Consider the following 13,207-nt stretch of genomic DNA (forward strand, 5'->3'; position numbering starts at 1 on the left):
GAACAACAGGCAGTGCAGTTTGATACTTGCCGACAGCACCTTAGAAAGGAAGTGGAGGTGGCACCTGGTGCTGAGAGAAAACCCTGCCTTATATTGCCCAGTCAGTGCTTGAGGTCCTGCTATCTTAGTGCACGCCTTTTTCTGAAGAGTAGGAAGCACAACCTTTTGGGATCCAGAGAACAAGCAAGCTGAGACAGACAGGCAGACTAGCGTTCAGTGTAGTCAACAGAACAAATGTTGACTTATATTCATTTACTGCCAAGCTAACAGTTTGCAAATGGTAAAGATACAATTGTTTGGTCCTCAGTGCCTTTTCTCAGCTCTGTTGACAGGCATGTCTCTCATGTTCTTGGCCTCTTAGCTGTGTAGGCCTTTGGCCTCTGCCTCAGTGGGTGAAAAAGTCTGCCCACTGCTTTGCCTCACAGTTTTGGCAAGACATTTCTGCTCTATGTCATGGTTTTATTGCTATTGCTCTACACAGGGACGCTGCTTCTGGTGCATCGCCTGCCTTCATCACTTCCAGACACTGATCCTCATGTATGCCACTGGTGGCTCCACTGGTGGCGTTTCTTTCTTGGCGTTCATAGGCCTATCTCCTCCTGCTTCTGCGATGGTTCCCTTGTGTACACATAAACTATCTGCATGATTCCACCCTCTCAAAGACATGGATATTGTTGTTGTTAAGTGCCATCAAGTAGGGTCTGACCATAGTGAATCTGTGCACAACAGAACGAAATGCTGCCCTGCCCGCCATCCTCACACATGGGCTTGAGCTCCTGGTTGAAGTGTCAAGACCTCAGTAGATGGGCCATATTAAGAATTTCACATCATCACAGCAAAGGGAAAACACTTTGATACAGTTAAGGTATACTGTTTTGCCTGACGGAAAAAATTCTTTGTAAACACTTTGCTTTTTACATACAGTGTAGGAACATTTGTGGGTGTCATAGTAGTAGCCAAATGTCTTATTGATTTTCAGTTTGTTATTGTACGAGAGGATACCCCCTCAAAAAACCAAAAAGTCAGAAAAACCCTGCCAGGAAGAGCTTGCATAGTATGCATTTTTCCCAGCTCAGTGAGCATCGAGGAACTTGCTCTCAGTGTGCCCAGTGGTGTCAAGTGGGAAGGTTCTCTCTGGTCACATTGAATGTTTTTCGTGAAAGCAGTTCCTTTCGAACCTCGTTTTTGTGATGGCCAATTTAAGAGAAGTGTGCAGCTGTGAAATGTTGTTTCCTGTTCGAGAAAAATGCTGCAGAAACTGTTGTGATGTTGAACACAGCTTACAAGGAAAGCGCTACGGGAAAAACTCCTGTGTACGAGTGGTTTCCGCATTTCAAAAGAATTTTGATTGATTGTAAACCGCATGCTGGACATCTGTCAATTTCTCGAGTGGACTGAATGTTGACTGGAACTGCATTTGGCATTCTGTTCCACCAGGTCATACTGTTCATTGGGCTTTCTATTTAGAGATTCTGAAAAGATGGCATAACAGTGTGTGACAAAACAGGCCTGATTTGTGGCAGACAGGGAACTGGTTTTGCCACCATGACAGTGCACCTGCTCATGCAGCCATCTCTGTGCGCCAGTTTTGGGGTTTTTTTGGCAAAAAATAGCTTGCCTTTCTTGCTCATCACACATTACTCACCTAACCTCGCTCTGTGCAACTTCTTTTTGTTTCTGTGAATGTAGAGGGACATGAAAGGACAGCAATTTGATGACGTAGAAGAGGTGAAGATAAAAGCAAGGGAGGTGCACTGTTTGAAAAGCGTCTCCAAGAATCATATTGCAGATTTGACAAATGTATTAAGTGTAATGGAGAGTATTTTGAAAGGTGATAAGGTTGTTTTGTAAAATGATTTATTAAATACATAACTGTGGGGGTAAATTCCATTTTGGAGATTGAGGGGAGGCGTACTCCCTCGTATATACTTTATGTTTTTCCAGAAAGGCTTTAAGATAACTAAAGCAGAGATGAGAGGTGAGTGCCTGCCTCTGACTTGGATCACTTTGATTCTTTTTGAAGAAATGGGTGTCAAAACAGTATTGCTTCCCATTCTTTCCAGCTACAGTCTCCACTCCATTCTGCTCCCGCTCCCCACCATGTATGCATGTGCCACACAAACAATTTTAAAGCAATATGAACTGACTGTGAGTTGTGCATATATAATTGATAAGGCACACTAGCTGCTTTTCTCATCAGCCTGCTTTGTGTTGGAAGAAGAATCAGATTTTTTTGTCTATGTGTATATGCCTCTTTTCTTTTTAAGTCCAAGACAAACTCGGTTGGTAATGCTTTAATGTTTTGTCTCCTTACAGAAAAAGCATGCCTTGCGCTGCTATTGTCAAGCCATGCAAGTTTATAAAGGAAAAGGCTGGTCTCTCGCAGAGGATCACATTAACTTCACTATTGGGCGTCAGTCCTATACTCTCAGGCAACTGGAAAATGCCGTGTCTGCTTTTAGGCATATTTTAATCAATGAAAGTAAACAATCTGCTACCCAACAAGGGGCATTCCTCAGAGAATATCTTTATGTTTATAAGGTAAATGCTTGTTTCTGGAAGTAGATATTAAAATTAGATTTATTTCATTAGTTTTTAGTAAAATTATATTGATCCCATCTCCTAGGAATCTAGTAAGAACAGCCAAAAATATAATTTTTGTTCTCCTGCCCTTATTAAAATATCCTTCCATTCAATTAACTTCTGTGAGTTATCCTAATTCCTAAATCAGCTTCTCATAGATCCGTACCTCATCCTCTTTCAGAGGACAAAATAAAGGGAGGAACATGTATCACCAATTGATGGAGACAAGACAATAATGTAACACTTTTTGTGATTCTGTACACCATAAAGAAAAATAGCCCACTAGGAAAAAATTTGTGGCATCTTTTTTTTTTAATGATTCTAAGAATAGCCATAAAATAATTGAAGATAAAAATTCTCTCTTAAACATAGTGATACCAGGAGGCTAAATCGAAGGTAGGGGGAAAAGAGGGGAACCGATCACAATGATCTGCATATAAACCCCTCTCGGGGGGACGGACAACAGAAAAGAGGGTAAAAGGAGACATCAGTCAGTGTAAGACACGAAAACATAGTAATTTATAAATTATCAAGTGTGCATGAAGGAGGAGGGGGATAAATGAGCTGATACCAAGGGCTAAAGTTGAAAGAAAATGTTTTGAAAATGATGATGGCAACAAATGTACAAATGTGCTTGACACAATGGATTTATGTATGGATTGTGATAAGAGTTGTATGAGCCCAATAAAATGATTTGAAAAATAGTAAAAATTCTCTAAAAAGCAGTGCAATCCAGTTATGACCAAAATGCATCGCCTGTGACATTTTATGATGACAAATATATCATTATTGTATATCAATAGCAGAGGATTTTGTTGTCATCATTTTCTGGAGCCATTAAATGAGTTCTGTATCATAGTGACCCTATGTACAACAGTGGGAAACTTACCAGTTATGGAGTGCCTTCTCAGTAGTAATGTTTGAGCCCATGGTTGCAGCCACTGTGTTCTTAATGAGACTCTGACCTAGCACAATGTCCCTTGTGTCAGTGTTCAGCTATTTCAAGAGGTAGCATATGATCAAGAACTAGTGGTACTGAAGGAAGTCCAAGCTGCCCTGAAGGTCTTGGTGAAAAACAGGATTCAAGGAATTGATAAATGTTTCTACAACTGGATTTTATACTAAAAGCCAAGAAATTTGGAAGACACCTACCTGGCCAACTGAAAAAAAAAAAAAATCACTATCTTTGGCTTATGTTGAGGAAGAATACTGAATATACCATGAACATCCAGAAGAATGAATGCATCTATTTTGAACGAAGTTTAGCAAGAATGTTCCTTCGAATCAAGGATGGCAAGTCTAATCTCGTGTACTTAGGATATGTTATCATGAGGGACCAGCAACTGGAAAGGACTTCATGCTTGGTAAAGTAGAGTACCAGAGAGAAAGGAAGATTCTCAATGAAATGGATTAACCCAATGGCTACAACAGTTGGCTCAAATTCAATGATTGTGAGTATGGTACAAGACAAGGCAGTGATTTTATTAGCATACATATAGTTAGGAGCCTTACTGGTGGTGTGGCTACAAATTGGGCTGTTGACGGCAAGGTTGGCAGTTCAAAACTACCAGCTGCTGCTAAGGAGAAAAATGAGGTTTTCTACTTCTCTAAGTATTCACAGCCCACAGGGGCAGTTCTGCATGAGGGTTGCTATGAGTCAGTGTAGACTTGATAGTAGTGATACACACTTAGAATAAAGTTGTGGCGGGCTATGCTTCTTGGTCCATAGTTAAAAGAAAATTTTAATATTCTAGTACCTGATTTGTAGCTGTGCTTGGAATAGTATAAAGTAGAAAAGATGCTTTTAACCTCTTTCTAGTGAATTTTAAAAAAGATGTATTTATAAACTCAAATAATTTAATATTGTGTTCTGTTACCAATCATTGGAAATGTGTGTTCGGTTTTTTTCCCCCTTCAGAAAGATGAAGTTTTGTTCTAAGGGATACTAACTTGGGCATTAATGTTATAGGGCAACTCGAGTAATTTATAGGAAGGAAGGATATTTCACTTCAGATAGGAAAAAACAGTAGGTATTTTAAAGGGAATATAATTTTTGCCCTCAAGGTTTATGAGTAGTGCATATTTATCCTTCAGAAAGTACTACCCCCACTGTACTTTATTAATTTGAAATCATATGGGTTAGTATTTTGACAGATGTGCTATAATGAGTCATAAGTTAAAAAGTGCATATCAAAATGATGTTTGGAAATTAAATATCTAAAGAACCTAACTACTTAGTAGCTCTAATCATATTTTCTTCAGTCAAAATAAATGCTTACATCTAAAGTTTTTCCAGGTTCTAAAACTTTAAATTGTGTTTACTACTAGAAAAGTAGTGGTTGTGTGTTATTCTTGCTTAATATGTGTGTTAAGTTTTCTCTAAGTTTCCCTTTGTTTCTCTTCATAGAATGTAAGTCAGCTATCACCAGACGGTCCTTTACCACAGCTACCTTTACCTTACATTAACAGTTCAGCCACACGGGTTTTCTTTGGCCATGACAGACGACCAGCTGATGGTTAGTAAAGTCTCAGTTTGCCTGTATCTAGTGACTTTTTGTTTTTAAACATTTTCTTTTCCCAATTATAAATTGAAGTGTAATTGTTGAAGAATGTTTGGACTAAGTAAGAGTATACCAAATCTATTGCCCTGTTTTTCTTCCAGCTTCAAAATAAAAGCAAATGACAAAATAGCTGAAACTATAAAAACTTTTCTCACATAGTTTAAGTGTAATAGCACCATCTTGATAAACATTTTAATGGTTATATGATGCTCCTTCAATACATATCCTTTATTTGCCTTTCATTGTTAAATTGGTATTTTATTTACATAAAATCATTATGACAAACATCTTTGTGGATAAAGTATTTTTTAAAACTTTTTTCTTAAGAAATTCTCAATTATGTACAGTCTTAGTTACATAGTGCTGCTATAACAGAAACACCACAAGGAGATGACTTCAACAAACGAGACACTTATTCTCACAGTTCAGGAGACTAAAAGTCTGAATTTAGGGTGCCAGTACTAGCAGAAGAATCTTTTCATCTCTTGGAGGGTGCAGGGGGAGGGCTGGGGGTCTTTCTCTCCTTTCAACATGAGTGTGCCCATATTTCTTACCAATCTCATCGTCTTGGCACGTTGAGATAACTTGTAAAAGCAGATACCTACACTTATCCTGAATTATAGGCTATACAAAATATATTCACAGGTGGAGGTTGAGTAATTTTTTTTTCTCCCTGAAGTGGAAGTGGTAGGCAAAATAAGTTTGGGAATTTAAGGTCTAGGACCCTGGTTCCAAAGGATACCTTCTGCTCCCAACTCTTCTCTCTTTGCTTCTCTGCTCAATTTTCTGTTTTTTGCCTCTTGTAAGATAAAAGGTGATGCTAAGATACCTGGTGAGATAGTGGATCACATTTTGGGCTGCCAACAATTCAAACCCCCCATTGGTTCAAACCAGCCAGACACAGTATGAGAGAAAGGCTCTTAATTCATTCATATTATAACTGTAAGCATTCTTATATTTGAGGTAAACTATTATGCTTCTCCTAGAGCAGTGGTTCTCAACCCTCCTAATGCCGCAGCACTTTAATACAGTTCCTCATTTTGTGGAACCCCCCCCCCCCCGCCAATCCATAAAATTATTTTTGTTACTACTTCGTAACTGTAATTTTGCTACTGTATGAATTGGGCGACCCCTGTTAAAGGGTTGTTTGACACCCCCCACCCCCCAAAGTGATTGTTACCCACAGGTTGAGAACTGCTGTCCTAGAGACTAAATTTTTTTTAATAGCCAATAAAGCTGAAATAGCTAAAATCTATAACAAGAATAAATTTTGATACATAGTGGATTCATGCTTTAAGAATGAATGAATGAATTCTATGTATTTCAACATGGAAATACCTACAACATAATGTTGAGTGGGAAAATCTAATTCTAGATAAATTGATCAAATGTAATGCTATTTATGCAAATTTAAAAACAAAATTTTCTCAACATTGTTTATGCTTACCTGATGACGTAATTGTGTTTTGGTTTATCTTTAATGGATGTGACTGATAGGCTGTAGCTCTGGATAAGAAAACATGCTAGTGTGATTAGGGGACAAAAAGATGACACTAACTGTATCTAGCATTTTATTTGGAATAAAACAGTGACTCACATTGACATTGGTGACAGTTGACATTGTTACATTTTTGGCATGCAAATATTATTGTATTTCCTTTGCTTTTTCAGTATATTTGAGACATTTCATAAACAAATTGTCGAAGACCAGGGAAAACATGTTTTACTTGAACAAGGGGTAAAAGAGTGTGACTATGATTGGCAAGTTTCCAGTTAAAGTAGAGCAGGGGTCCACAAACTGCAGCTTTGAGAGCCTTGGCCATGTACTTGTGGCTCTGTAGTAAAATTGGAAATGAAAATAAAACTCATAGTTTCATTTAAAGGCTATTCAGATCATGGTGATTTCATTTATGAAAATATATTTATTATAAAAATATATTTATGGCTCTTGAGTGATTTTTAAAATGTTGTGAGGGACAGGATTGGTTCGTCTGTCAAAAGTGTGCTGACATCTGAGCCTAGAGTATTAACTTAGCCAGATAAATGGAAATGTTTCTCTTAGATACTTGAGAATGAAGGATGAGTGTGTACATATATTTACTTGGATAGCTTGCATTTTTATTTAAAACAGGTTTATTTGAGGGCATATGTTTCTAATCATGGCATTTCAGTGTGGCACTTATGGCACTTAACTTTATTTACCAGGTGAAAAGCAAGCTGCAACTCATGTCAGTCTTGACCAAGAATATGACTCTGAATCTTCCCAGCAGTGGCAAGAACTTGAAGAACAGGTTGTGGCTGTTGTGAACAAAGGCGTGATCCCATCCAATTTCCATACCACACAATACTGTTTAAACAGCTATTCAGATAACTCAAGATTCCCACTTGCAGTTGTAGAAGGTGATCTACCTGAATTTTTTTATCATGTTTTTCTGTTTGTTTGCTTGCTTTTTGGGGGGGTGTGTGTGTGGCATTTTAATTTTATCTTATAAGAACAAAGTCCTAATACTTCTCAAACATTTCAAGAAGTTTTGAAATTGCTAAAGAGATTAAAAAACAGACAAACTAGAAAACTGAATCAAGCACATAGGCAGAGTTCTCCCAAAAAGAGAGTAGGTTGTGCACGCCTAGTAAGGCAGGGGGTGGATTTTTAAAAATGCAGTTTCTCCTTGGAGTTCTCTTAAAAATCTAAGTCAAAAGATTTTTTTTTTTAGTTTGATGGCTTAAAACCTACCAAGGGCTGCCCATCTACTAAGGCAGCTTTATTTATTTATTTAGTTAGTTATCTGTCTATTATATTAATATTATATTAATTATCCTCCTCTGTCGGCCACACATTATTTTCTTGGAAAACAGTTTTGAAGATCTAGTTAACCTTGGCAACCTGTCTTGTTGCCAGTGTTTCCTCCATAACTAAACTACAGCTGATTTATTCAAGGTGCTGCCTTCCTTTCTTCACTCATACAAATAGCCAGTTTACCTGTCCAGGTGAGCGTATCCTGTGGGAACACGGGCCTAGAAGTGGTTTCATAGTAATGGCTTCCAACATTATTCAGTTTGCCTCTTCAGACTTTCATATCAAATGAAGTTGTAATTATAAAGATCAGGGACATTTCTAAGGAGGGGTTAGGGGATGAATCAGGGCCATTCTCTAAAGGAAAAAGGCCCAGTCCATGACAGCATGTCTGAGAACAGATGCGCTCACTACCCTGGCTGTGTGGATGCAGATCACGCAGCTCCGGACTTGAGCTGTCTCAGTTTCTTTTGGAGTTCCAGGAACTGGCTTTGACTCCATGTGACACAGATCTAGAGGTTGGCCAGGTCTCCACCCAGCTGCAGGCCTTCCTTCAAGCTGACTTGGGCTGGTCGCAGACTTTGAGGAACCAGGATCTCGATCCTGAATCATTTCAGGGGTCCTCAGGGACTGCGGAGAGCTTTGGCTTTGAAGCCCTGGAGAGGTCCTGCGCCTTCGTAGAGCTGGTTCCTGGGATCCTATCTCCGGAGTGTGGGTGATGACTCTCACCACCTGTAATTTCTGCATTCTGTCGCGAGTCTTGCAGCTGCAGACATAACAGTGGGGGGCTATACAAGAAGCATGCTCCCGAGGTCCCACTGACCTGATCCCCATGTTTAACAAGCCTTGGAGAGTGAAAACCAGCCCTCTTTCACTTGGCCTTCAAGATTACTCGCTTCACCTCTAGCTCCTCCAGATCCCAGAGCAGCTGCAAAAGTAGGGTGTCCCACTTGGCCCAAAGGTTTGGTTCTGCCATGGACTCTGTTTTACTTTATTCAGCTTCAAGATAATTTTTGTCAAACGGTACTGGTGGCTAGGAAGGGGAAGATAATTCAGGTGTCCATGTGATGAGGCCTCTCATACAAGTGTGTGCAACATGTTAGATTATAAATGACATTCCTTGATACAGTGAAATTGGAAAAAGGAGCTGGAGGAGAAAACTGATTTCTGAGTAAACAGATAACGAGGATGTCAGGGACATTCTAAGAAACCGTAGGTGGCTCAAACTGTTAAGCACTTGACTAGTAGCTGCAGATTGGTGGTTTGAACCACCCCATCACCATGAAAGGCAGGCTGAGGAGATTGCTTCTAGAAAGTCACAGCCTTGGAAAGCTGTCCAGCAGTTCCTCGCAGGTGGTCCCCAGGAGTCAGAATAGCCTCCACTCCTCAGTCACTGCACAGCAGCTGCCCGCGTGCTCTGTGTAGAGACGCAGTGATCGGAAAGCACAGTATGTTTAGAAAATGAGAGGTTAGCATGACAGGCGAGATTCATTTAAATTAGTAATTTTAAGTTTTCTGATTTTATAGAACCAATAACAGTGGAAGTGGCTTTTAGAAATCCTTTGAAGGTTCCACTTTTGTTGACTGATTTGTCATTGCTCTGGAAATTTCAACCTCAAGATTTCAATGCAAAGGATAACAGAGAAGTTAAAGAACTAGTAAGTTATTAAAAGGTATTTGTAATAAGTATGTTTCAGTTATAGTCTGACAGATTTTTGTAATAATGGGTCAACTTCTACTTAGCGAGTTATACTTTCCTTCAAGTTATAAAAATTATGATACGTGCTTATTGTTTAAAATTGAGAATATAGAAAGATACAAGGAATAAAAATTAAAGTTGTCTTCTCAATATCTTAGAGATAAAAAATTTAATATTTTTTGCTATATGATATTATAGTCGTCTCCATTTAAATATTTTCCCTACATATTTTGGCTCTAGACGGTTTTGTTTTGTTTTTTCTTACCTCAGGATATGTGTATGCATTTCTCGCTTGCTCTTTTCATTCTGTGTTGTTTCACATACCATATATACTCATGTATAAGCTGAGTTTTTCAGCACATTTCTATGCAGTTTTTGTGGTAAAATTAGATGCCTTGGCTGATGTTCGGGTTGGCTTATACTTATATATGGTACATATTTTGATATTAAATATCAATACTTCATTTTGCATATGTCATTACATGGATTAATAAGTTATTCTGCCCCTCCGTTGCTTTGAGGCTTCTATCATAATTCTGTGATGAATTTTGTTGAGTAGTACTTATTATCCTTACTTCTGATTACTGATGGAGCAAAGTTTCTGAGGCATGAAATGAGAGGATTGGGGAAGTTAATATTCTAGTATCCTAGTGGTTTTCCAAAGTGTCATGTTATTTAGTTTCTTTCCAGCGGCATATAGGGTTGGGTATCTCATCTCAATATTAAGCATCATTGTTAAGGGGAAAAATCTTTATTGCTTTACAAGTAAATGTTTTATTACTTCATTTCCTATTTCATTGACTTCTAGTACAATTCAAGCTTTTTAATTTATTTTTGGTGATTATATTTTTAATCTTATTTGTGTCTATAATTAGCTCTTTGTGTACTTATATAGAAGCAGGAATAATTTGAACAAATGTTAATAGAAATAACTTGGACAAATTTGTTTACCTATCTATTAATTAGCTTATTCACTATATCTATTAAGTCACTTTAACTTTCTTATGCCACCTTGCTATATGCTTTAATAGTATGGTAAAACAATTGTTTTGGAACTGGGAAATGTCCCTATTTAAAATTTTGCAGGCTAAATTCAGTGAAGATGTTTTGTAATTATTTATGCTCGTTGTGAATAGTTAGAAGACTGAGATTTCTCAAAGTCTCACTGCATTATATAAACATAAATTTGCCATGAGTCAAAGTGATGACTTGATGGCAAATAATAATCAAGATATTGCGATTTAAATAGCAACCTTAGAAATTTTTAAAAGTGTTTTAGACATCTGGGATTAAAAATAGAAATATATGAATCATTTACTGATGGAAAAATTCCTTTAAAAGACTGATTCTTTAATGGATCCCTGATGGTGTAGTAGTAGGCTAAGTGGTGGACTGGTAACCTGAGGCCAGCAGTTCAAATTCATCAGCCTCTTCTTGGCAGAACGTGAGGTCTATCTGTTCTTACAAAGATTAAAACCTTAGAAGTCCTAGGAAGCAGTTCTACTGTGCTCCATGGGGTCACTGTGAATAATTATGGAGGACAGTGGTTTATTAGTTCTTCAAGTGTGTTAGCCTCTGCAGTATACTTGATTTAAAGGAGATTTATTAAAGTTCATTATTATGTGAAAGGTTGTATTTTACATCTAAATGTATTTGTGCATTTTATATTCTGTTCAACTTTTATTTAAAGAAACAAACCATTTAAAAAGTTTTACTGTTTCTTATAAATTTCAACTCTTTGGATTTCTTCATGCATTTCTACCATTTATAGTCCAAACTGCTGAAATGGGACTTGAGAAGATGCCGTTTTTAGTTCTTGTATCAAATAAATAAATTATATTGTAACTAGTGCAGGCTTACCGAGGATCAGCTTTACTTGCAGAGCCGGTTAGTTCTACTTAGTTACGTGCTCGGAGGTAGATTGTCTTAGAAAAGCCACTGATGTTGAGCAGACAGAGTTTTCTTTTTCTCTGTTTTACTTGGCCGTGGTGTCCTCCAGCTTTTTTTGTAGCAGGTTCAGGCTGTCCATGCTTTCTAGGCGTGGTTGGAAAATTTTGAAGAAACTGGGAAGGGTAAAAGATAGAGATGTGTGTTGAAAACTTTAACAATGAGCAGCTAAACTTTTTCTTTCTTGGTGTGTTTGCTCCTTGGTAGCTCCAACTTTCAATAGATTACTTATCTGCTGCCGAATTGGTTTGAATGAAAAAATACCTACATAAAGTTCCTATCACTGCTTGGGTGGTGTAGAAATAAGAATACTACATGGAGAGCTTAGCAGGAATAAATATTATTCATTATCATTTGAAAGTACTGACATATTTTAAAACATAGCCTCATTGCCGTTAGGTCAATTCTGTCTCTTGGTGGCCTTGGAGAGAGTAGAAGGCCTCTTTGGGTTTCTTAGTCTGTAAATCTTTATGGGAGCAGAAAGCCCCATCTAGCTCCCTCAGCGTTGCTGGTTATATCCTGTTAAGTACTTCCATGTAGGAATGTTAATAATTGATTTTTTTCCATCAGAATGCAAATTTTATAAAATAATTTATTCTTCAGGTCACAGGTAACCCTGAGATGATTGGATCGGAAGTTATTTCAGAATTCCTGATTAATAGTGAAGAGTCTAAAGTGGTAATTTTATTCTTTTCATATCATTTTTCTGTCATACCTTTCTATGCCTTTCTAAAAATAAACGGAAAGGTATTGGCTTTATAGTTCTTGTTTTCTTACAAGTGAAAGTTTGGAAGACTAGGTGAGGAAATTGCTCCATAACGAGGAGAGTGCTGGGTGCAGCAGGCTTGTAATGCTCCTTGATTGTTCATTTCACAAGAAACCTGGGCCTGGTGTGATAATATCACTTTATATTTAGTTGCCCAGAGTATTTGGATTATTATTCATACAATTGTTGAGGACTCGGTCCTCTAGTTGGAACTTTATAATTTTTCTTTGAAGAAAGTGCACTTAAATATGATAAATTAATTACTGGTTTTAATTTTTAGATCGTGAGCTTGTGTTTTACAATATTACAACATTGATATATTGCACTATTATGATATGTATGAAAACCGGTAATAAGAGTGACTTAAATATCTCCACAGGCAAGAATAAAGCTCTTTCCCCATCACTTAGGGGAACTGCATATTCTTGGAGTTGTTTATAATCTTGGCACCATCCAGGGCTCCATGACGGTAGATGGCATTGGAGCCCCTCCGGGGTATCATGCAGGTAAAGCTATGGCACTGCTAAATGACTGTACTACTCATACTTTAAATCGCTCCACAGAACAAAATAAGGTGAAATAGTTTCTTTCCTTTGTTTAAAGTAATATTTTATATTTTCAGTGGATACTTACACAGCAAGTTCATGTCCATTTTAACAATTCTATACCAAATCTTCATTTAAACCATTATAGTTGTAATTTTTGGTTGATAAACACTATTCAAGTATCCTTTAAAAAGAAAAAAAGTCATTTTAAAATCCAAATTTATTGCATATTGTAAGTAAATTAACTGGGTATGTGAACTTTTTGAAGTCCATATCCTTTCCCATTTTTTATATAACTAGGATCTTAACTTG

The 13,207-nt window shown here is 37.5% G+C and overlaps 1 protein-coding gene and 1 pseudogene across 3 annotated transcripts in view; one reads left to right on the top strand and one right to left on the bottom strand.

Moving 5' to 3' along the window:
• TRAPPC8 (trafficking protein particle complex subunit 8) overlaps nucleotides 1-13,207 on the top strand; it is a 99,114-nt gene that overhangs the window by 58,125 nt on the left and 27,782 nt on the right. For all 3 annotated transcript variants that reach the window (XM_075532485.1, XM_075532486.1, XM_075532487.1), the window contains 6 exons: nucleotides 2,317-2,541; nucleotides 4,991-5,099; nucleotides 7,350-7,544; nucleotides 9,466-9,596; nucleotides 12,188-12,262; nucleotides 12,730-12,856. In XM_075532485.1, the coding sequence (XP_075388600.1) occupies nucleotides 2,317-2,541; nucleotides 4,991-5,099; nucleotides 7,350-7,544; nucleotides 9,466-9,596; nucleotides 12,188-12,262; nucleotides 12,730-12,856 (862 nt within the window). The remainder of the gene's footprint in view (nucleotides 1-2,316; nucleotides 2,542-4,990; nucleotides 5,100-7,349; nucleotides 7,545-9,465; nucleotides 9,597-12,187; nucleotides 12,263-12,729; nucleotides 12,857-13,207) is intronic.
• LOC142427764 (vacuolar ATPase assembly protein VMA22 pseudogene) lies at nucleotides 8,373-8,914 on the bottom strand (annotated as a pseudogene).

This window comes from Tenrec ecaudatus, chromosome 15 (assembly GCF_050624435.1).
Source record: "Tenrec ecaudatus isolate mTenEca1 chromosome 15, mTenEca1.hap1, whole genome shotgun sequence".
In the NCBI taxonomy this organism is placed as follows: Eukaryota; Metazoa; Chordata; class Mammalia; order Afrosoricida; family Tenrecidae; genus Tenrec; species Tenrec ecaudatus.